Genomic DNA, 11,542 nt, shown 5'->3' with positions numbered 1-11,542 from the left:
AACTGTCACATTGTGCAGGCATTGCATGTGAAAAATACCTGAGTCTTATTTTGACTTACAAGTACAAAAGGTTTTACAATATTTGCACTGGATTGCTGCAGTAGATTGCTTCAGCCTGCTGCTGCAACACAGGCTGTAGGCTAATAGTTTTAATGTATTCTTTCACGGCAAATACGTCTGCAAAATGGAGGTTCACTAAATGTGGATTTATTCATTTTTGCCACATATAGGCTCACGCAGTAATTGAAAATATATCTATCTATGTCTGACAACATTATAATTGAAAGATAACGTGGCAGCCATTACAGTCCATCTTGCTGCTGCAAGCTGAAGCAATCTAATGAAGCAATTCCAAAACTTCAACAACTTAATCATTTAGACCCAAAAATTGTAAAAACTGTGTGTCCAGGTTTATTTGATATTCAAGTCCAAGTACCAGCAATTAAAGAGCACAACGTGAATCTGCCGACTGTATGTAATTTAATAATATCATACGGACAGAAACAGTCAGAGTCTCTCTTTCATAACAACATGAGACGATGACAGATGTGCCTTTTGATGAGGAATGAAGTCAAACAATGTGCGGAAGGAAGTTAAAAATTGAAAAGAATGTGCTTTCTAAAAAACAAAACAGCTGAACATTGAAACTTTTATTTTGCACTGCATTTTTTCTAAACTGCAAATGAATCTAGAAGTATTACATTTGCTCTTTTGTCATTGTATTTTTTTTTCTGTTTATACGTTTGCTGAAAGGCTTACTTTCCAGTACTTATGTTTTACATTTAAAAACTTGTCAGTCATGAACTATTTTGCACTTAAATAATCTTTTTTAATTTACTTTTTAACCACTTATGGGTTTAAGTGTTATCATATAATTGTGGCAGTGTTACAAAGATAACCAGGAATTGTTAGCATCACCTTACTGTTTGCTGGTAAGAAATGCATATCACTTTATGTGTATCATACACGTCATTTTGCACCATTGTCCAGGTCTATTCTCCTTAAGCAGGTAGCACGACTCTACTGGTAATAAAAGGTCATCTGAGGGATAGCACCTGACCTCAAACACCTCTCATTTACTTTGTATTAGAGGGTAGGCTTTATAATGTAAAGGAACAACTAACTGTATCAAAACTTCTTGAATGTTTCAATCCAAGTAAAACAAACGTCTGTCCTATTGTTTCTTTCTCTTAGTCCACTTACTTATCCCTCACACTGAAGTTTTATTCTGTAACTGCTCCAGTTCTTATAGTATACTGCTGTATTTAGCATTTGGTTATCAGAAGCAGAATCAGTTTTAATAATTACTATTTAGGTTTTAAAAAGAAGAATTTAGGTAAATGAGAAAGGACACCTAAAAGGTCAAGAATCAAATATAAAATAGAATAGTGAACATATATATATTTCAAATATTGTATTAATTATATGAGCTATGTTTTTAAAAAGTGCTGACAGTATGAAATATAAAGATTGTGTAATGTGTAGCGCTGAGTTACAACTGCTACGGACTGTTTTTTATCATGCCCTGCCTCCTGAATCTCTCACCTCCATAAGGCCGAGAATGCATCTCACACGACAATCACCTGTTGTGTGCTTTAATTGTGAAAGGGCAACTCCGGAAATTGTCCCGACCTGATTCTCCTGGTCCTGGACCTGAAGCTTTTTGGAAGACCGTCAGATCACCTGTGAGGCTTTTCTCTGGCAGGACACCTGCAGCAGGGCGCTGAGGAGCGCTCCATCCCCGCGTTTGTTTTTGAATAACAGCTTCTTTCTTTGACAAGAATACCTTGACGACAGGTCACCACTCAAAGTGCCGCTGCATGATAACGTCAGCAACGGCAACATGACGCCTATCTGAAAGTTAATTAGCAATATAGTTGCCAATACATTTTCTGTCGATTAATTGACTAATTGTTTCAGCTTCAGTTTTACATTTTATGTGTAAAAATCTTAATTTGTAAAGTTACTAATTTTATCAACGTAGTAATAAGTATATATTTCCCTCTGAAATGTTGCTGAGTAGAAGTAGGAAGTTGCATCAAAGTGTAGTACTTGAGTTAATGTTCTTTTCCACCACTGCCCTCCCTTCTCCAAACTCCACACCCCTCTCCCTTTAATTCACTTTAATCCAGCTCTTCAAATGTTCTGTGATTCATTTTTCTACACCAGTTTTGTAAGTTTGGGTTTTCATTTACTCTTGTAAATTTACTGAAGCATGATAGACATTTTACCAAATGATCAGAAAGAAATGGAAACTGGAAAATGCATAGATTACTGTGAAATAAGGTAACAGACTTATTGCTGTTATTGTACACTGATTGAATATGCTGTTGTGCGTCACAACCCCCCAAAGGCCCTTTCTGAGCCAGGAAAAACCCTGGAAACTATCTAACCTACTACAACCCCTGGCAAAAATTATGGAATCACCAGTCTCGGAGGATGTTCATTCAGTTGTTTAATTTTGTAGAAAAAAAGCAGATCACAGACATGACACAAAACTAAAGTCATTTCAAATGGCAACTCTCTGGCTTTAAGAAACACTAAAAGAAATCAAGAAAAAAAAATGCGGTAGTCAGTAACAGTTACTTCTTTAGACCAAGCAGAGGGAAAAAATTATGGAATCACTCATTTCTGAGGAAAAAATTATGGAATCACTCAATTCTGAGGAAAAAATTATGGAATCACCCTGTAAATTTCCATTCCCAAAACTAACACCTGCATCAGATTAGATCTGCTCATTAGTCTGCAGTTAAACAGGAGTGATCACACCTTGGAGAGCTGTTGCACCAAGTGGACTGACATGAATCATGGCTCCAACACAAGAGATGTCAATTGAAACAAAGGAGAGGATTATCAAACTTCTTAAAGAAGGTAAATCATCACGCAATGTTGCAAAAGATGTTGGTTGTTCACAGTCAGCTGTGTCTAAAATCTGGACCAAGTACAAACAACATGGGAAGGTTGTTAAAGGCAAGCATACTGGTAGACCAAGGAAGACATCAAAGCGTCAAGACAGAAAACTTGAAGCAATATGTCTTGAAAACAGAAAATGCACAGCAAAACAAATGAGGAACAAATGGGAGGAAACTGGAGTCAACGTCTGTGACCGAACTGTAAGAAACCACCTAAAGGAAATGGGATTTACATACAGGAAAGCTAAACGAAAGCCATCATTAACACCTAAACAGAAAAAAACAAGGTTACAATGGGCTAAGGAAAGGCAATCGTGGACTGTGGATGACTGGATGAAAGTCATATTCAGTGATGAATCACGAATCTGCATTGGGCAAGGTGATGATGCTGGAACTTTTGTTTGGTGCCGTTCCAATGAGATTTATGAAGACGACTGCCTGAAGAAAACATGCAAATTTCCACAGTCATTGATGATATGGGGCTGCATGTCAGGTAAAGGCACTGGGGAGATGGCTGTCATTACATCTTCAATAAATGCACAAGTTTACGTTGACATTTTGGACACTTTTCTTATCCCATCAATTGAAAGGGCGTTTGGGGATGATGAAATCATTTTTCAGGATGATAATGCATCTTGCCATAGAGCAAAAACTGTGAAAACATTCATTGAAGAAAGACACATAAGGTCAATGTCATGGCCTGCAAATAGTCCGGATTCAATCCAATTGAAAATCTGTGGTGGAAGTTGAAGAAAATGGTCCATGACAAGGCACCAACCTGCAAAGCTGATCTGGCAAAAGCAATCAGAGAAAGTTGGAGCCAGATTGATGAAGAGTACTGTTTGTCACTCATTAAGTCCGTGCCTCTGAGACTGCGAGCTGTTATAAAAGCCAGAGGTGGTGCAACAAAGTACTAGTGGTGTGTTGAAGTGTTCTTTTGTTGTTGTTTTTTTTTCATGATTCCATAATTTTTTCCTCAGAATTGAGTGATTCCATAATTTTTTCCCTCTGCTTGGTCTAAAAAAGTAACTGTTACTGACTACCGCATTTTTTTTTCTTGATTTCTTTTAGTGTTTCTTCAAGCCAGAGAGTTGCCATTTGAAATGACTTTAGTTTTGTGTCATGTCTGTGATCTGCTTTTTTTTCTACAAAATTAAACAACTGAATGAACATCCTCCGAGGCTGGTGATTCCATAATTTTTGCCAGGGGTTGTACTACTAACTTATTTTCTTTGTACACTTGTCTGCAAATTATAAGCCAAGCCCTTGATCAATTGCTTGGTCTATTTCATGTAAAAGATAAATAGTGCAAAAGGACATAACAATTTTAAGAGGACATTTACAAATGTCTGGTTTTGATTGACTAATAGTCTAAAAAAATAAAATAATAATTTAAGACTGATTGTATGACAATGGCATAAAAGGCAAGGCAAGAAAAAGAGATACTATAATGAATTTTTATTTAGCCTTTATTTTACCAGATTTGTCCCATTGAGATCAAAGATGTCTTTTACAAGGTAGACCTGGCCAAGAATAGCAACAACAAGGTTTCAACAATTAAAACGTATCAACATAAAAGCTGTAGATTTACTGACATTACAAATGATTAGATAAAACATTTACACACAGACAGCCTGGACTCAATAGATTTTTACCATTCTTTTAAACTCATTTAGTGGAACTATGTTTTGCAGTTTAAGTTTATTTTGTAGATTGTTCCATGCAGTTGTAGCAGAGAATCTGAAGGCTCTCTTTCCCAATTTGGTTCTGACTTTGGGAACAACAAGATGTAAAAAGTTCTGAGAGCAGAGATAGTAATTACCATCATTACGAATTAACAGAGAAGATAAGAAGGTGGGAATTTTACCAAGAAGAGCTTCGTAAATAAAAACATACCAGTGATTTAGGCGGCTTATACATAAAGCAGGACAATTCCCTTTTGAGTACAAAAGGCAGTGGTGAATTAGAGATCCACAGTTTGTAATGAACCTCAGTGCCCCATGATACACACTATCCAGCATATAAAGACATTGAGCAGAGGCATTCATCACCAAAATCAATGATAGATAAAAATGTAGACTCCACCAGTTTCTGTTTCACATGGAAAGAAAAACAAGTAAAATCCAAGTAAGAGCTTCAGCTAGATATTTAAAGTGGATACCAACTCTATTTGTCGACCATTGCTGGTAACAATTTTTCCAGACAATGCTGATCTTACTGAAGATGTGAAAAACACATGTTTTGTTTTTTCTGCATTTAGAACAAGTTGCAGCTGGCGAAGCTGTTCTTGTACTCTATCAAATGCATGCTGAAGATACTCAAAAGCTTTAGCAGGAGTTGGTGCAAAGCAATAAATGACTGTATCATCAGCATAGAAATGAAAGGCTGCATTTGGTATGTTAACTCCAAGAGAATTCATGTAAATGGTGAATAATAGAGGGCTCAAAACCGAACCTTGCGGTAGCCCCTTGAGGTCTTGCAGCACCTCTGAGGAGACACCCTCTAATAAAATAGCCTGAGTTCCGTCTGCCAGGTAGTTGGCAATCCATCCAACAGCATGTTCAGAAAAACCAATAGCAGTAAGACATATTGTTAACATATAGTGGTCCACGGTATCAAAGGCCTTAGAGAGGTCTATAAACAGAGAAAGTCACTTTTTCTCTAAACTCGTGCAGCTCGCAGCAGTTCCCTGTCAGTGCTTAGGATGCAATCAAGCTGGAGAAACAGAGAGATACAGACATAGGCTACAGTGAGAGCAAGGCACCTAAATAGTAAATCTGCTTAAATGCCAGCCAGTTGTTTAGGCTCAAACGGCCAAAACATCGTCATGACACTGGCAAAGACATCGGCAACTGGCAACCCTAGCTGGGACTTAATTTACGGGGGGCACAGGGGACATGTCCCCTGCCCTTTTTCAGAAGGCAGCATTGGACCCCTCCACTTTTTACAGTCTGAAAACTAATGATATATTTTTTTTTTAAAATAGGAGAAACTGCAGCACTAGGACAGTGGCCTCAAGAGAGAAAATGTTTTGACTAAAAGTAATGACTAAATTGTGATGACTTTTTATTGACTTAAACTGGACTAAAATACAGTTTTCGTCAACTAAAACTATAAAGGGTAAAAATGAAAAAAAAACTCCCCCTCCCTTCTCCTCTCCTCGCTCTCATTCAAACTGATTCAAACAGCAGCGCAGCAGGTGAGCCTGCGGGAGGCTCACACATATGTATGTCTAATGGTGGCTTTGCATGGGCTCTCCGGTTCTGCAGGACGATTATATTGGAAACGTTAGCAATGTCCAAACCCCCCAAATTACCAAGGAGGGCATAAGACATTTCCTTCAAAAAAGAATTGTGTGAGACACATTAAGTCCCAATTCACTAATGTTAATTGTGCAGGGAACTAAGACCAGCAACAGGTGATATGTGTCCTGGGTGATCCGATCACAGGTGGTCAGCTTTAAACTGAGCTGACCACATGTGGCATTAACAAGCCCCTCACATGCGTCTTCAGTGACCACTTGTGATCGGGTTTCTTTCCCCCTCTGTATGCAAATGAACACGGAGCCTCATTCACCTTAACAAGACTTTAAAAACATCATAGGCTATAATTACAGGAAACACGATGCAGACTCACAGCACAGAGAGGGGAAGAGCTGCTGCGCACAAGCACAGAGGGAGGTAGGGAGGGAGCGGGTGAGTCAGACTGAAGTGATGACGTGATATGAAACTTTGTTTGATCATGAAGCCTGATGCTCCTCTACAGCTCTGTGTTTATCAGTGAAATACATGAACTACACAGCAAATGAACATATGACAGCATGTGGAGGCGGACTTTGTGCTTTATATTACCTGTGCGCAGAAATATGGACAGAACGCAACGTTATTGAGCCAGGAACAAAGCCTGAGAAACACACACAGATCTGTGTCATATCTGCTCCTCTCCACACATCCATCTCCTCCCTGCGCGGCATAAACTCTGATAACTACGCCTGAATCACCTCCGGCTCATCTCATTCGCAGCATGGAGTTGTACTTAATAAAGGTTGTTCATGGGAATATGGGACAGATCACGACCCTATTGACTCAGGAGCAGAACATGAGAAACACACACAGATCGGTGTCCTCACTGCGCTGCATGATTATAAACTGCTCACTGCTGGATCACATTATTACAAATTCTGATAAACTGCTCATAGACCACTCTCTGGATTGTCTCTCTCCGACCCGCGCCATCTCTCCCCCTCGTCGGTTCAGGATCGTCCTGTTTTAAACACTTAATTGCAGTTTCCTTACTGAGTTAACCTCAGACACGATCTGTCTGTATTTCTGTGCACACTCTGCTCTAAAGTACGAGGACACATGCTTGGAGTGACACGAGAAATAAAAATACGATTTTCAAAAGACACAGCAGAGAATTGTTAAATCAGACAGGAATGAGAGGTGAGTGGTCTCTCTATAGCCATGTGATCGTTGCCGTGGATACAGGAGAGTGGGCTGTGCTTAATGTGGCCCAGGACACATGGGCGTTCAAACTACGAGACGTATGTGGATAGATGTGTCCCAGACCACCTCCGTATGTGGCCTGAGTGATCGGATCTGAATGCGTCCTCAATCTGACCTGGGTGTGTTCACACCTGTAGTTAAGGCTGTCCACTTGAGATCCGATCACAAGAACCACATGTTGATACCATGTCTGATCGGGTCAAAATTCCAACCCCCGGGGATGAGTTACCACTTCAAAGCTTTTGTTATTGGCTTAAATAAGGTCGGCAAAATATGGTAGATTTTACAATTATCATTCTTGTTTTTACACTTACTGCTGTGAGGTCAGCGGGCACATGCACAGTACTAATTTGCAGGAAAATAGATGTAGATGTACTGTCTATATTACAGCCTGTGGTTCTGAACAGGTAATAACAGGAGGCTCCATGTACGCAAGCTACAACAAAACATTTAATTACGATATTCAAAGTGCCAGTTCACAACAGAGCAGAGCTCAAGTAATCACATTTAAAAACAAAGCATTACAAGATATAACCAGACAATTCATTTTACATGCCCTTACATAAGTTTGTATGTCGTTCTAACATAAAAATATTATCAGATGTAGTTAAAACGTAAAAAACATTTTGGTAGAACTAAGAAACTTTTCCCTTTAAAGTGTGATTCTGATCGGTTGGTGGAAGCGATACGCTTCTTTATGCATCCCAAGAGTTTCAAAATAAACAAAGACAGATGTTCCCATTTACCAGGAAAATTAATTTTTTTGGTTAATTTAGTTCTTCCAAATAAGTCGTTAAAGTGGATGTGGCTGCTGTGTGTCCGTGCTGCAGACAGGCGGCTGCTGATTGGTGGACGGGACGTTTTGGACAGACCGGGCTGTGGGCGGAAACCGAACAGCTACATTCACTGGATGAAGAGCAGCAGGAGCAGCAACTAAAGAAAAGCTTGAGGAACACGGAGAATTGAACGCCGATTAACGATATTTAACGCTGCTTTTCTCTCTGCTGCTTTAATGACTTCATTATCTGGCAGCAACATGTTTTCGATGTATCCAAAAAGTTTGCTGTTGTTGGCTCTGGTGTGTGCGCGCGCTGTTTTGGCGTCCAATGATAACGGTAAGAAGTCTTTCTACTGGATTTAAAACATTTTAGCATGCAGCAGTGTTAAATAGGATGTTTACAAACATTTTGAATATCCTTTCAACCAAAAGTAAATCATGGTAGATCATATAATTTTATGTATATGTTACGAGGATAAATATAAGGATTATGTAATTAATATTCGATAAACAGGAACATTTTCTTTGTACTAAACGACTCATTTAGAAAATAATCAACATGTCAATAGATGAGGAACAATAAATGTCTACATAAAGAGTGATTCATTTCATTATCTATTATGACAAATGCCCATCACAACTTCCCAGAAGTAAAAACATATCAAATGTTTTGTTTTTGTGAACCCAAAAGGATGTTTGGTCTACAGCCCAAAAGAGAAAATCAATATGTATTCCAGAAGTTGGATTCTGAGAATATTTGTCCTTTTCCACTGATTATGCTTGAAAAAATGCAGATCACAAATGACTGACTTACACCCTTTTAAACATGTTCTTTGAGCTGTAACTACTAACTGTTAGCTCCAACATTTTCAGAAAAGTTATTTTCAGCTGACTCATTGTAAAAGGAGAATCCTGTAAAAAGCTCTTGAGTATCAATGATTGCTGTATGCATCTTTAAATGTGTCCTGAGATAAAGGTAAGCTAACATAATGCTTATATAGCTTATACTTGTTCACTTTCAATTATACAAAAAAGGGCTAATAGATTAACATTAGCTTGGCCCAAATCCAAGCAGGACAGAGCGAGAGACAAGAGAGAGATATTAAACTGATTATAATTGTAAGCACAAATAAAAATGGTTGATTGATTACTAGCCGGATTGTTTTAGCTCTATAAAATAAAATTGTTATGAAATACATCTCTGACACATTTTTCTTTCTCTTTCCAGACAGCAATCAATTCAGTGTTCCAGAGGCGGTGCCGAACTTTAATTTTTTTCAGGTGAACATCAGCAGGGAGGAAACATCAGAGGAGGCGCGGCTGTTTCTAACAGGCCCTTTGTCCACCGTCCTCATCCCTTCCTTCTACACACTGGTCTGCCTCGTCAGCGTGCCGATCAACATCTGTGCACTGCTGGTCCTGGCTCGGAGGATCAAGCCTAAGAAGCCGGCAGCCATCTACATGCTGAACCTGGCCTGTGCTGACCTGCTCTTTGCCATGGTGCTGCCCTTTAAGATCTCCTACCACTTCAGTGGCAACAACTGGATATTCGGCCCTGTCATGTGCCGTGTGGTCACAGCAGCCTTTTTCTGGAACATGTACTGCTCTGTTCTGCTCATAGCCTGCATCAGTGTGGACCGGCTTCTTGCTGTAGTCTACCCCATCGACTCCCTGGCTTGGAGAAGTCCTACCAAAGCATTCATAACCTGTGTAGCCATGTGGATACTATCCTTCATAGGGTCGCTGCACCTCCTCCTCACCGAACAAACTGTTCACCTTGAACACTTAAACATCACCACCTGCCATGAAGGCCAGCGCTCACAGCTCTTTATGTGCTACAAGATGTACTTCATCACCCTCTGCTGCCTCCTGTTTTTCCTGCCTCTGCTCATCACGGTGGTGTCCTACATTCGGGTGATCTTGACCCTGAGCAGGGTCCCACCGGGGGTTCCAGGTAGCTCACACAAAAGAAGAAGAGCGGTCATCATGGCTTTAACCGTGCTGGTGATATTTGTGCTTTGCTTTGCACCCACGAACTGCTTCCTTCTCTTGCATCAAATTGAATTTACCCAGTTAGACATGTCCAGCCGAGAGGCCTCCGATGGCTCCTACGTTGTGTATTTGGTGTTTTTGTGTTTGGGTAGTCTGAACTGCCTCTTGGATCCTCTGGTCTACTACTTTGGATCATCCCAAATCCAGCAAGAGCTGTCCAGTGTGCTGAGGTGTCGAAAGACCACACAGAGCACAAGCAGCAGTCAGTCACCGTCTGATCCAAGTGGTTCCAGCAGCCAAACAATTCCTAAATCCAGCAGCCAAACAATTCCTAAATCCAGCAGCACAGACAGCTCTAAAATAAACACTCCACTCACCAACATCAACACTTCCTCAGCAAACCGTTGCAGCCAATGCAAGAACTACTGGTCTGGGATGTAATAGTTGTAATGTATTCTTTCAGGGTAAATACGCCTGATTAAAATATGTTCACTAAAAGTGTATGTTTTTGCCACATACAGGCTCACACAGTGATTGAAAATATCTGACATTAAAATCAAATGATTTTGGACAGCCATTACAGCCCATCTTGCTCTGCAAGCTGAAGCAATCTAATAAAGTAATCCCAGTTCTGTCCAGGTTTAATAATACAGTCATTCCCCTTTAATCAAAGGAAGTCTACTGATTCTTACTTGTGATTTGAAATTATTCAAGCCCAATATTCAATATTCAAATCCATGTACCAGCAAAGAAAGAGCACAAAGTGAATCTGCCGACTGTATGTAATTGAATGATATCATACAAACAGAAACAGTTAGAGTCTCTCTTTCATAACAACATGAGACGACATGAGACGAAGTCAAACAATGTGCGGAAGAAAGTTAAAAATGGAAAAGAATGTGCTTTCTAAAAAAACGTCTGAACATTGAAACTATGCTTTTATTTTGCACTGCATTTTTTCTAAACTGCAAATGAATCTAGAAGTATTACATTTGCTTTCTTGTCATTGTATTTTTTTTTCTGTTTATACGTTTTCTGAAAGGCTTATTTTCAAGTGCTTGTGTTTTACATTTAAAATCAGTCATGAACTATTTTGCACCTAAATACTCAGTACTTTTTTTAACCACTTATGGGTTTAAGTGTTATCATATAATTGTGTCAGTGTTACAAAGATAACCAAGAAACAAAAGTTAAGGGTTGAGTAAAGATCACTTTATGTGTATCATACACGTCATTTTACACCATTGTCCAGGTCTATTCTCCTTAAGCAGGTAGCACGACTCTACTGGTAATAAAAGGTAATCAGAGGGATAGCACCTGTCCTCAAACACCTCTCATTAACTTTGTATTAGAGG

At 39.4% G+C, this 11,542-nt stretch overlaps 1 protein-coding gene across 1 annotated transcript; it reads left to right on the top strand.

Annotated features, from left to right (window-relative positions):
* Positions 1 to 7,347: 7,347 nt before the first annotated feature.
* LOC138602413 (proteinase-activated receptor 1-like) lies at positions 7,348 to 10,628 on the top strand. Its single transcript, XM_069673887.1, has 2 exons — positions 7,348 to 7,354; positions 9,424 to 10,628. The coding sequence occupies exons 1-2, from the start codon at positions 7,348 to 7,350 to the stop codon at positions 10,626 to 10,628; spliced, it is 1,212 nt and encodes a 403-aa protein (XP_069529988.1).
* Positions 10,629 to 11,542: the final 914 nt, after the last annotated feature.

This window comes from Semicossyphus pulcher, unplaced genomic scaffold, assembly GCF_022749685.1.
Source record: "Semicossyphus pulcher isolate SPU_LCO1_2020_fin unplaced genomic scaffold, fSemPul1.0.p SCAF_22, whole genome shotgun sequence".
NCBI classification, from domain to species: Eukaryota; Metazoa; Chordata; class Actinopteri; order Labriformes; family Labridae; genus Semicossyphus; species Semicossyphus pulcher.
Note: the sequence above shows the minus strand (reverse complement) of the source record. Positions and strands in the feature narration are given on the sequence as shown.